The sequence below is a fragment of the Chanos chanos genome, chromosome 4 (assembly GCF_902362185.1).
Source record: "Chanos chanos chromosome 4, fChaCha1.1, whole genome shotgun sequence".
NCBI lineage: Eukaryota > Metazoa > Chordata > Actinopteri > Gonorynchiformes > Chanidae > Chanos > Chanos chanos.
In genome coordinates this window covers 48,688,536-48,701,035 of record NC_044498.1, presented here as the reverse complement: position 1 = coordinate 48,701,035, position 12,500 = coordinate 48,688,536, and the positions used below count along the sequence as shown (strand labels likewise).

The 12,500-nt window shown below is 44.1% G+C and overlaps 1 protein-coding gene across 1 annotated transcript in view; it reads right to left on the bottom strand.

Annotated features, from left to right (window-relative positions):
* pcdh15a (protocadherin-related 15a) overlaps window positions 1–12,500 on the bottom strand; it is a 168,605-nt gene that overhangs the window by 55,610 nt on the left and 100,495 nt on the right. Inside the window, exons 15-19 of the mRNA XM_030772403.1 lie at window positions 12,423–12,500; window positions 12,206–12,285; window positions 9,139–9,232; window positions 5,320–5,448; window positions 1,410–1,715 (exon numbers count right to left, since the gene is read on the bottom strand). The exon at window positions 12,423–12,500 is cut by the window's right edge and continues 55 nt beyond it. Of these exons, the coding sequence (XP_030628263.1) occupies window positions 1,410–1,715; window positions 5,320–5,448; window positions 9,139–9,232; window positions 12,206–12,285; window positions 12,423–12,500 (687 nt within the window). The remainder of the gene's footprint in view (window positions 1–1,409; window positions 1,716–5,319; window positions 5,449–9,138; window positions 9,233–12,205; window positions 12,286–12,422) is intronic.

Below are 12,500 nucleotides of genomic sequence, written 5' to 3'. Positions count from 1 at the left end.
CACACCTAGATTCAGGAAGACAAGCGTGAATAGCACTTAAATAAATCAAACTACCTCAAAGAAGCTACTAATTAGAGGTGATACCTTACTGACAATGGATTTAACTGAGAGTCAACTTAGAGGAGACAGAGTTCTCTGTGGATGAGGAAACCTCTCAGGACACACTCTTTGAAGTGGAAGGCATGGGGAATTACTTTCTACACTGATCTCAAAGATTTAGAAATATATAAATAAAATCCCTGAACCTCCCCACTTCAACCCTCCACCCTCCCTCCACCCCCCCACTCAACAGGGAGCCAGCGTAAGGAAGCAAACTGAGCTCGTCATCTTGCCCCAGATCGGAGCCTGTCACTGGGGCTGTGCACTCCCTGACACCAGCCTGAGCTGGAGCCTGGAGGTGTCAACAATGCAAAGATAAAAATAAGCCAAAATCCCTGTCATCTCTCACTGTCACTCATTTACTTAGACCGGTTCCTTCCCTGTCTGTCTCTCTCTTTCTCTCTCTCTATCGCTTTCTAAGTTCCTCTCTCTCTCTCTCTCTCTCTCTCTCTCTCTCTCTTTCTGCTTTTATTGAATATAATAGCAATTATATTCCAATAGGTGAGGGTTTTTCCTGAATTCCCACACGTCCTCTTTAGAGTAAACAATAAAAAACTGTGGAGGCATATCTCCTGTGAGACAGCTTCCTGCATTTCACGTGCTACTTGTCAAGCAGTCTGTCGTATGTTTGTTATGAGTAAAAATAGTATTCTCTGAGGAGCTAAGGAAATAGTCTTTACTCGCTGAAATGCTTTTTTTTCTCCCCTTTAACTACTCAAATACATGCGCAGACTCACAGAGGCACATCCTAGCCCCTCTTTCGTCAAAGGAAGACCAGCTAGCCCCATAGCGAAGCCATTTTTCTATTTCACATTAAAAGCAGTGATAAACCTCCAACATCTGAAGACTTTATTTAAAAAAGAGGAGAATAAATACTGTCATAACTTAGAAGATTCTTCTAGAACATTTCATGTCGATAGCGCAATTTCATATCGATAAATTGAGCCGGTTGCCAAACAAGGATCCGATAAAGTATGTTATTGTGTTCATTATTTCGGTTCGTGCTGGCTTAACTTCAAGAGTCAATTTGGCATTCTTAAAGGAGTGTGGAGCAGCAAGCTATTGTCATTACAACACAGCACCATAAAGCAAAGCTACACAGGGCCTTCAGAGAGAAACCTAACAATCAAAAACTGTTTAGATATCGACAGCCACACAAAGAGTCATCCACATGGCAATTTCAACACTGTGTCAGGGTCTATTTAGCCAGTCTGGTTCCGAGCAAACAACAAAGCCCGCTGGGCGGACTACTCTCAGATTGAATGAACAACCTACAGAACCCTCCGGTACGATGAGTCATTTCCGCCTACCCTGAGCTGCAGGATGACGGTTCCCGCGGGAGTGTTCTCCGGAACGTTGACCGTGTACGACGGCTGGGAGAAGACGGGGCTGTTATCGTTGATGTCTGTCACGGTCACGGTCAGGGTGAGGGTGGTCCTGCGAGGGTCCACGGCTCCGTCGGACGCCTCCACCACCAGGTCGTACTGGCTGCGGGTCTCGCGGTCCAAAGGCACGGCCGTGAAGATGCTGCCGTTGGAGCTGATGTTGAAGAGGGCGGCGTGAGTGAGGAGTCGGTAACGCACCTGACCGTTCCGCCCTGCGTCTGGATCCGTAGCCTGAGGAAAGAACAGTCATTCCGAGCACCGTTATCATCTCAGTTCGCTACTTGATTTGACTTTTAAACGCGGCGACGCGTTGCGTCAAAAGTTCAAAAGGTCACAGGTTCTATCTGCAGAGTAACAACCGTATCATCAAATAATAAGTACTGTCTCAGATTACCAGACTCTTCTAACCATCACACGCTCGCTGTTGCTTTTCAAAAGGGAAAAAAAAAGGGAAAAAAAGACGAAAAAGCAAGAAAGATACAACAGGACTGCGTAGATGAAAATAATCTGAACCCGTCCTTCAGGATGGAAGAAAAAAAAAAAAATGTTGCTCAACAAATTCTAATTCCCTCAGGACTAGGACAGCTCATCTGCATGCACGCACGCTATCAGCATACGGCACTAATAGTTTCAGACGTGCTGCCGCTAATTCCTTTTTGCAGTAATTACAGACGTTGGGGGGGGGGGGGGTGGTGGAGGGGGTTGGAGAAACAGAGGGAGAGTGGAGGAACAGGGATGAAAAAAGGACAGAAGAAAGAAGGAGAACAAGCAAAGAGATTTAAATAGGTAGGTGGAGAAGTGTTAGCACAATCATGATCTGGAATTTGAGTGGGTCAGAGAGAGTGTGAGAGTGATACAGAGAGAGAGAGAGAGAGAGGGAGAAAGAGAGAGAGAGAGAGAGAGAGAGAGGGGGAGAGAGAGGGAGAAAGAGAGAGAGAGAGAGGAAGGGAGAGAGAGACAGACTGAGAGAAAAAGAGAGAGCGAGAGAGAGAGGAAGGGAGAGAGAGACAGACTGAGAGAGAGAGGAAGGGAGAAAGAGAGAGAGAGAGAGAGAGAGAGAGAGAGAGAGAGAGAGGAGGTATGAATAGAGTGCAGGATCAGGACAAGGGGGTGAGTCACCTCCTCTTCATTGTACACTAAAAAACCGAGGACGTGTTAACGGCAACATGAAAGGCGAAGGCCTGACACTAATCTTGCCGAGGAAGACAGAGGGAGAGGAGGAGCAGAAATCACATCAGCCCTCGCAAATGAGCAGCGTCGAAAATTAAAGGAACATCAGCAAGCACCGAGAAATTAAAACTACATCTCGGCAATGAGAGATTTAAGCACTGCCAATGGCCTCCTGCCTGTGTGACTGCACACTTAGCATGAAGGGGAAATGTGTTTTAAATGCACTACTAATGGGAGCGAGGACACAGAGTCAGGGCAGCATATGCTGTTGTCAATAATTAAGTCATTAAACGAGTGTGTGTGTGTGTGTGTGCGCGCAAGGGACAGGATGAACAAAACCAACCAACAGGCAAACAAAGCCATCACCATGTTATCACATAGATCTCTCTGTCTCTCTGCCTGAGAGGAATATTCTAAAGAAATAGTTTGGGGTTTGTGAGCTGTTGAGTGAGTTTTGGGGTGTTTGTGTGCGTGTGTGTGTGTTTGTGTGAGACAGAGAGAGAGAGAGAGAGAGAGAGAGAGAGAGAGAGAGAGAGAAGGGCTGAGACATTGATGGTGTTGTGAGACATTAAGTGGGAAGTGGAAAACAGCTGTTCTATGGATGTTTCAGTGACTCAATCAGTGATGGGTACAAGCTGACGTACCCATCATCATTCAGTGATCAAATAATTAATGGGGAAAAAACTCACACTTATTAAACAGAGAGACATGGATTTTTTCTCAGAACCATTGATCCCTGACAAAAACGCAAAACTGAACCAGAGCCCCTGACAAAATCCTAAAACCCAGATGAAAATCAGAAATACCAAAGCAAGGGTTCTTAAATCCAGAAACCTTTATGCAAACCGGAGACATCAAAACTGACAAACTGGTGGCGAAACATTGGTATGAGTTAAGACGTTGGTTTTCCCGCGGAGCGCTGAGCGTGTGGCTTCTTTTTATGTGACCGTTAGAAAAACAACGCCATGCTGATATTCTCCTCATTTAGCAGCAATGCTACACGAGCTCTTTTGACCCCTGCAGCAGATGAGATTTACCTCTTTTTAATTACAACGTTTTACGGTTACGCAGGAGGAACATATGTACGTACAGATGCAGAAAACAACGGACACGGTTCGCTCCCTCGAGCGCGGTTCCCGAAACAGCCGGTGATTGATTTTCGAACGGGTCTTGACTCTATTTTTCATCTTTTGTTTTATAATTCACCAAAAAAAAAAAAAAACCCCCCAAAAAAACCCGCGTTCAAAAAATATGCAGCTATGGGACAGTGGCAGCTGGACCAGAACACGGTACATCCACGCAGCTGTCACCGCGGCGTTGTACTCTTGGGCTCTCGGTTTGACAGATAGGACAGCGCTGCTCATATCCCAACAGATGTAGCCTTCCTGCCCCTGCAGGAGGGGTTAAGCGCACGCGATCCTGGGGAGGGGAGGGGATGGGATGGGGGGGCAGGGGGGGGTCCCAGCTGCTCTGTTCATTATGCAGAGTGTTTAAACCGTGCATGAACGTTAGAGACTCTGAGACATGGAAGAAGTTAGTAGTTTTGTTTTTTAACGTGAGGAGCAAGCATTAATTCGCATGTAAAAGCAAGGAGAGGATGATGAAATATGTAGCAAGTAGCAGAACGCAGAGGATAGAAAGACAGGACGTGCGAGAGAGAGAGCAAGAGAGAGAGAGAGAGAGAGAGAGAGAGAGAGAGTGACAGAGAGAATGAAGATAACAGTGGATAGGAACAGAGAGTGAGTCACCTCTCTATCAAAAAATAAAAAAAAAATATAAGAAAACAACATGAAAGTGACTTACGAGTTTGAGAGAAAGAGATCTCCCTTACCATTAGTAGACAGATGAATGAAAATGACCTTTAAGACATCATTAAATGACTTCACCTTGTTATTGTGTTATAGTGGTCCCAAAGGGGCTTAACCATTATCATCAGTAACCATTTTACAAATTCACAGGAATTGACAGGGGCAGAAATACAACAGGCCTTTTTCAGAGCCTTTGTTTAGACTGAGGGGAAAAAAAACAAAGAATAAGTAAAGTTCCGCAGTTGTCTCTCACAGTGGTATATAAATTAAATGATGGAGACATCAAAACAAACTAACGTGAATAAAAAAAAAAAAAAACACTGTCAAACACACGCAAACACACAGTCTGGCAGATGATGTCTAGATGCATCTTCCTTTGATTATAGCTCTAACCAACCAAAGCCTGATTAATCAAAAACACTAATTAAAAATGCTCGCTGCTTGACGGGGTGTGACAGAGCTAGTCATCGGGGACAGCCTTTAAAGTGACTAATGGTTCTAATTACTATGGCTTAATTGGAAAATAATAAATGCGAGGAGAGAACTGGGCTCTGATTGGATGGGTCTGATATGAACAATGCTAAAGACTACCAATAGGTTAGAGTTATCAACCAAAGCCTTAGATGGAGATGCAGAGAAGTAGGAGATCCATGAGATGGATCTGAAATATCAATATAAGCTTTCGTGGAAGATCTACTAAACACAAGCAGGAGCAAAACAAATTCAGAATGTAAAAAACAGAGAGAACATGGTCTGCATTGTTTTTCGAGTACAAGAGTTAGACCACTATCACACCGAGCTGCCTCATGGAGACAATGAAAAATATTGAGTGTTTGTTTTTGAGAGGTCATATGTACCCTGACTTGGCCGACAAACACGTTGGCCTGCTCCTCCTGAACTGTCAGGTTCCTTGGCAGGGTAGGGTCAAAGGTTGGGTCGTTGTCGTTGACATCAGTGACTACAATGTTGACAGTGGCAGTGGAAGTCTGAAAGAGAGAGAGAGAGAGAGAGAGAGAGAGAGAGAGAGAAACGGAGGAATTCAAAGCTTGACCAGAGAATAGCAACACATAGTATTTGAGTCCTCATACTTGCAAGGGATGTGATTATTCATTCAGTGAGACACTTTTGTCCCTGTGTGTGCATGTGTGTGTATGTGTGTGTGTGTGCATGTGTGTGTCTGTGCATGTATGTGTGTGTGTGTGTGTGCATGTGTGTGTGTGTATGTGAGCACTTATGCATGCGTGTATGTGTGTGTGTGTGTGTGTTCCTGTGTGTGTGTGTGTGTGTATGTGTGTGTGTGTGTGTGTGTGTGTACATGTGAAACGTTATACACGTGTAACTTCACATTTTAAGATCATTGTATATGCCCAACATTAATATTCTTAAATTTAAGCTCCACAAAAACAATCATACAACAGAATTTGAACACATAATGTGATATTTAAATAATTTGAATTTTATTGCTCTACTGGTGTCTCCATCCCCCCTTAAGCAAAGCCTGTCGGAAATAAAAAACGTGATGTTTGGATTTTAATGAGTTGTTTTAAAAGTAAATTAAACTCCAAACGATACTCATCAATAATCATATTTGCGCAGAGACTAGAAGAGAGAGGAACGGAAAAAAATATATATAAATTTTATTTTATTTTCATCCTCCTTTGCTAGCCTCCCAAATCAAATCATCAGGCAAAAAAAAAAATACATTTGGCAATCTCTTACCCTCTTTTCTTTATTTCATGCGTTGGACGCTTAAAATTTTATAAAAAAAAAATTGTTCATTATTAATTCTGAGTGAACTGTTGAGCTATGTTTCATACAGATATCTATTTTGTATGGATTTAGCCAGCACCAGACAGAGCCATTAGTGCAATAATCAGAGAGAATAATCACAACATGTACACACACACATGCACATACACACGCACATACACACGCACATACTCACACGCACACACACACACACACACACACACACACACACACACACACACACACACACACACACACACAGAGACACTATGTAAATGATTCTCCTAAAAGCATCATTATGGTTCATGGTGCTAAAATGCAGAGTGGAGAAAGCAACACGCGCGTGCACAGACTGACCTGATAAATGTCATCTCGACGGCAAGGTTTCCCAGGCGGAGAGCAATCCTTTACATTCAATCTGTTTTCAACGTATGTGTAATTACTTATGCTAATTCCACAAATTTCCAAACAGTAAAAATCCCGTGAAGTTTCTACGCTATGTCTGTTCATTAACCCAGCCTGACCCCAAAACAGCTCTGGCGTAGAGGACACATGTAACACAACGTAGGGAAAGAACGGAACACAGTCACCTTCATCTCAAGAGCAAAAAGAAAAAAGAAAAAAAGAAATAAATAAATAAAACGCTCTTCTCAAACAGAGAGGTCTGTGTTTTGTTCATAAACGTGTCTCTAGATGATTTATTAATCCACTGGGCACTTCACAGTGACATTGAGCTGAAGGGAAGCCATTAGCCATCCTCATGACTGTCTAAATACTGGACTAAAAGTAGGAGGCTCCTTACTGGACGCTCTAATAACAAAACCACGCACACTACCACACTACCACTACCTTTTAACAGAACAAACAGGAATGACAGATCAAATTATGATCTGTCATTCCTGACTAGCAACTGACCAAGACCTTGCAGCAATAGCCATATATGGAAACTGTGTAACATTGAACCCTGTTGCCAATTAACCATAATACATTACTGCCAGCTGCAGCCAGGAGTACCAGCCATTGGCTGCGTTCCTGCTGGTTAATGGAACTAATTTCCGCGGCTATGTGGCAGAGTGTCAGGTGCCTGAAGAAAGGCAGGTGGAATTTAGCGACTAGCGATCAATTTCAAATATGCTTTGCCCCCTTATTTCACTTAGGACACTTAGTAAATGTGCACTGGCACGTCACTTGCTCTACGCGTTAAAACACAAAACGACAACAGAAAAAAAAAAAAAACCCACACTTGATATGTGTATTCTCAAGGCTGCTATAAGAATATATGGTGCAGACGTTCGGCCAAGTTTAAAAGGCCTCTCTCTGTACAGCAGAATGAAGTGTGGTCCCTCTGAAGGTAATTATGTTTTCTTTCATGCCGGGCTCAGTCACTGTTTGGATCTGACTGTAGCTCCACGGGTCTGACACCATCAGACACAGTTTTGATTAATGAGCTTCTCTTACTTATTTGCCGTATCGAAAAAAAAAAAAAGCAAAGGAAAGGAAAGAAAAGAAAAAAACAAAACAAAACGAAAAACAGTCCCGCCCCCCCTCTGTGTGGTGAACTTCTTTCACCAGAGTCACCATGCAGATAAACACAGTGAGAAAATGCTCTTTTAAAAAGGTGAGAGCTTCTATACCGTGCTTGGAATTCGCATTTAATCTCATTAAGGATTTGCCCAGAGGGGATGTTTGACAGTAATGAAAATGCAAAAGGAATAAACTAAACTAATGAGACCAAATGAAAACATTCCAAGTGCACTATTTTGTGTGTGTGTGTGTGTGTGTGTGTGTGTGTGCAAACGTACTTTAACCCAAAAAACCCCCCCAAAAAACCTTTGGTCTGAATACATACGAATATTGTGGCTGCACTGTACTGTTTATGTGTTCACAGGTACGCTCTACCTGAGTGATCAAGCCAGTCGACCGTGTGCCTAGTTTCCATCAAAATAAATAACACTCTTAAACACAGAGAGAGAGAGATAATGTGCATGTGTGTGTGTGTGTGTGTGTTTGTGAGGGAGAGAGAGAGAGAGAGAGAGAGAGAGAGAGAGATAGCATGTGTGTGTGTGTGTGTGGGGGGGGGGGGGGCAGAGAGAAAAGAAAGCGCCACCAGTGAAGAGTGTAAGCAGCTGGGAGAAAGAGGCCTTTTTAGGTAGAGAGCCATTAAATGAAAGGGTTTTCATTTGCTTATCAGAGTTTGGCAGAGGTTGTGTATTCACATTTTATGAAGTGCACAGGTGAGCGCTACCCGTGGCAGACATGGCTGCCTGAGGGGAACACTCCGGAAAAGGCCACAGATAACATCACCCCACCTAAGGCCACAGAGCGTTGAAAACTTTTCAAAAACAGTCATCTGTAAATTTTACATTTGAGTTGATTAAAAATGTCATGCACTATTCATGAACTGAGTGAACTACCAAGTGCTTGGTCTCCGCATGCCCAAATCATTTTTTGACCAGTCAGCTCTTTGACTACAAAGCCTATTTTGGCGTTTTATTTTTACACCCATTTTATTTGTATTCATTTTTAGCCCATTTTCTTATCAGTTTTGAACAGCCAATTCCACGTATTCCTGATAAATACAAAATCTGACGCTATGTCTGTTAAAAGCATGCTCGCATGCTCGGGAATCCACTCGGTTTCCCAGAATTCAGCTCAAACTGTGCAGAGGCCTTAGCGATGTGATAGCGGTGATAGGAGTCACTGAGGTACAATGACACTAAAGCAAATTTTGCTCCTCTTAGAGCGCAGCGAAATAGGTTCTTAGCGACACCCCACATCCCACTGTCCCACTGGTGGAAATACTGAGGTTTGAACCTGTAATCCCAGCACCGGAGAGCACGGTGTCATTAACTGGCACGTCGACCGTGCACCGCGCTTTGGTCCCGCGTTACGGGACGGGCGACATTTGGGGCGGTGCCGAGCCTTACCCCGCCTTGGTGGCCGTCTGACGCGGTGACGAGGAGACGGTATTGGTCAGTTGTCTCTCTGTCCAGTGGTTTAGCCAACAGCAGCAAACCTATACTGCAGAAAAAGAAGCAAAACAAAACACAGATTGTCATTAAAAAAAAACAACAACAACAACAAAAACATCACTCCATTACTACACCCAAGCACCTTAGAGAGAATGTTCCTGGGGCAAAACAACCACATCCATCACGTTTGTCAATTCAAATATATCCGCAGTGTTTTCACGTAATGTATGCAGTCACAACATCCCAAAACCCATTAAAAATCAATCCACAAATCCAACATCAGAAATGGTGCGTGTAGATCGGGCATTTAAACTCCACCTGCACAGTTCTATATAGTCTTTCTCTGTTAAACTCCTGTTTTGCATAAACCCAAATCACAACACAGCATTAAAGAAGCAAGAACGTGTCTATCGCTCACGGCAACAGACAATTCTCCCATAATCCCATGATGACCGTTGGAGTGAAAAATGGCGTATTGTGCGCGCTAATGCTGCCCACTCCGCTCCGACTGGCCTGGAACGGAGATTCTCCTCAACTCCCATATCCATGTAAAACAGCTGCATCCTCACACCAGCAAAAACGCTCTCATGTTTATTTATGGAGGCTCTTTTGAGGAGTCTGAGAGAGAGAGAGACCTCATCTTCTCCGTGCATAACAAGGCTTTGGGGGGGGGGGGGGGGGGGGGGGAAGCATATCATTGTTGATAACAAATTGCGCTGATGCTATTAGCAGTGTTTGGGCAGCACAAGCTCTGTTTAAACACCATTCAATGCTGATTACGTACTATGGTGTGTTTAGTGTGGAGTGTGTGTGTGTGTGTGTGTGTGTGTGTGTTTGTGTGTGTGTGTGTCTGTGTGTGTGTCTGTGGGTGTGTGTATGTGTGTGTGTTTGTGTGTGTGTGTGTGTGTGTGTTTTTGTGTCTGGGGGTGTGTGTGTGTGTGTTTGTGTGTGTGTGTGTGCGCGCGCGTGGTGTATGCACGTGTGTGCCTGTGTGTGTGTGTGGTGGGGGGGGGGGGGGGGTAAAACTTTCTTTCACAAACAGATCTCCTCAGCTGACCTGCAGAAGATTAACGGAGTCTCTTCCAGAGTAAAACACAGGCATAACGGGGACTTAACCAGCCTTAGTGCATCACAATAACGCAATAATCTGAACGACATTCAAGAGGAAAAAAAAAATAGGCTTTAAATTTAACAGCATTTTTCACAGTTACTTTCTTTTGCTGCTTCTGCAACAGTGAAGAAATCCTCGGTAATTCCACTGACCCACGCTCACAGAACATTCTGGGCTTTGGTTATATTTCAGTGATTACAGTCCAAATGACTCGCTCCCTCTCTTATAAAGTACTCTCTTTTTCTTCCCTCCAACCGCAATATATTCTTATTTACATTAATAACAGTAAGAGCCTAAAGGAAACGAAAGAGGACATTGGACAGGAGAGGAGAGGAGAGGAGAGGAGAGGAGAGGAGAGGAGAGGAGAGGAGAGGAGAGGAGAGGAGAGGAGAGGAGAGGAGAGACAGTGTTAATGAATGAAAAGGTGAGTGGAGGATGAGTAAACAGAGGGAGGAGAAAAAAGAAGGGCAGAGGACGAAAGGAGGTGTGGCCTCCTCGCTGAACAGCCTGGGGGGGTTTCACACTCTCTCAGTTATACAGCTCTCTCCTCCGTTTACATAATCACACCATCCTTCCTTTATTTGCTTGTTTATTTAGGGGACAGCAAACAACCCTCTGCACATTAATATTTAATAAAGTCTCTTCTTCAGTCTCTCCATCTCTGCATCTTTCTTTCACACTCCTTCTCTTTCTCTCTCTCTTTCTCTCTCTCTCCCACTCTCTCTCTCTCTGTCACTCTCCCACCCTCTCCCTCTCTCTGTCACTCTCCCACTCTATCTCTCTCTCTTTCTCTCTGTCTTCCTCTCTTTCTTGGTTGTCACACTGTACCACTGTTTTTATCATCTTCTCTCAGCTTGTTTGATGGGTTCAAAATCTCTCTCCTCCACATAGACATGAGAGAGCGAGCAATCCACGAGGAATAGGAGGGATGTAAAGATGGAGGAAGAGAGAGAAAGACAAAGAGAGAGAGAGAGAGAGAGAGACAGCCTTCAACAATTCCAGTGAGGCTATAATGATGAATACCGTCCCACTCCTGAGTCTCAGACATGACCCTAATAAAAAAAAAAGTTCACTGTCACGTCTTTAGACATGTACAGGTGACATGCGCTTGATAAGGACGACTGTGTCTTCTTCTCCTGCAATCGAAAGCTTCAAAGTATCTTCACGATCAGATCCCTCTTAGATGCCTTCAGAAGCCCCGCGTGCTTCCACCTTTACTGCTACGAAACACCTCACTGACAGAGACACTAAACCTGTCACGATTATCTATGTCTGCAGTAAGCTTCCCAAGTTCAGAGATGATTCCTCCTCTGTCTATAAAGAACACCCTGAACACATAAACTCAGCCCTCATTACACTGTGATCGGAAGCCTCAGCAGGCATGTGCCAGCATGTCTCTGTGTGACTATGTAAATTGGAGTCATCCAAAGAGGCATCACAAGGTCTTTTAATGGGGACCTGACGCCTGCAGAAGCACTTGTTAAGATAATTGGAAGGCGAGTTGAGGAAGAAAACGTGTAGGAATTAAATCTGGGAGAGCTGGCGAGCGTTTCGCGGGGAACAGAGGGCGAATCAAAGCCGGGGAACGGGACACGCGGCGGGCTAGCTCGATTTTACGTTAGCCGATCCCGATGGGGTTTTTTTTGGGTTTTTTTTTTTTTTAAACGTGCTTGTGTTTCAAAGTTTTGGCTGTCATCCAGGGGCCCTTGTTGTCGAGTGACACTTCAAGATTGAAAGGAGACAGAGAGAAACGCACTGAGCCAGTTCATTGGTTCTTCAATGTCAAATCAATTCAAATAAATATCAACAACTCAGTAACAACTTATACTTGAAGGTCTTATTTAAACTCACCAACATATCTTTTCTCTGACAGATAATGTTGGAGTCTGAGGATGTCTGTGCAGAACTTACGTTTCAGACAAGTTGAAAACTTTCTGTTCATCTCCGCTGATAATCAGATATCGAATTGGGTCATTCTCACGGTCTGTGGCCTAAGGAAATGAAAGAAAAGACCATGAACGTGGTGCAATACAAGTCCAACTGCACGAGGACTTGTTTTGCTTTGTAGCACATGACAGAGCCCGCCCTGTGTAAGGAGCAGTGGGGAGAGCGTCAAGGCCGCGTTTACCTGGAGGTTTAGGAGAATCGCCCCAATCCTCATGGCCTCACTTATCTCCAGACTGTACGTAAGCAGAGGGAACCGTGG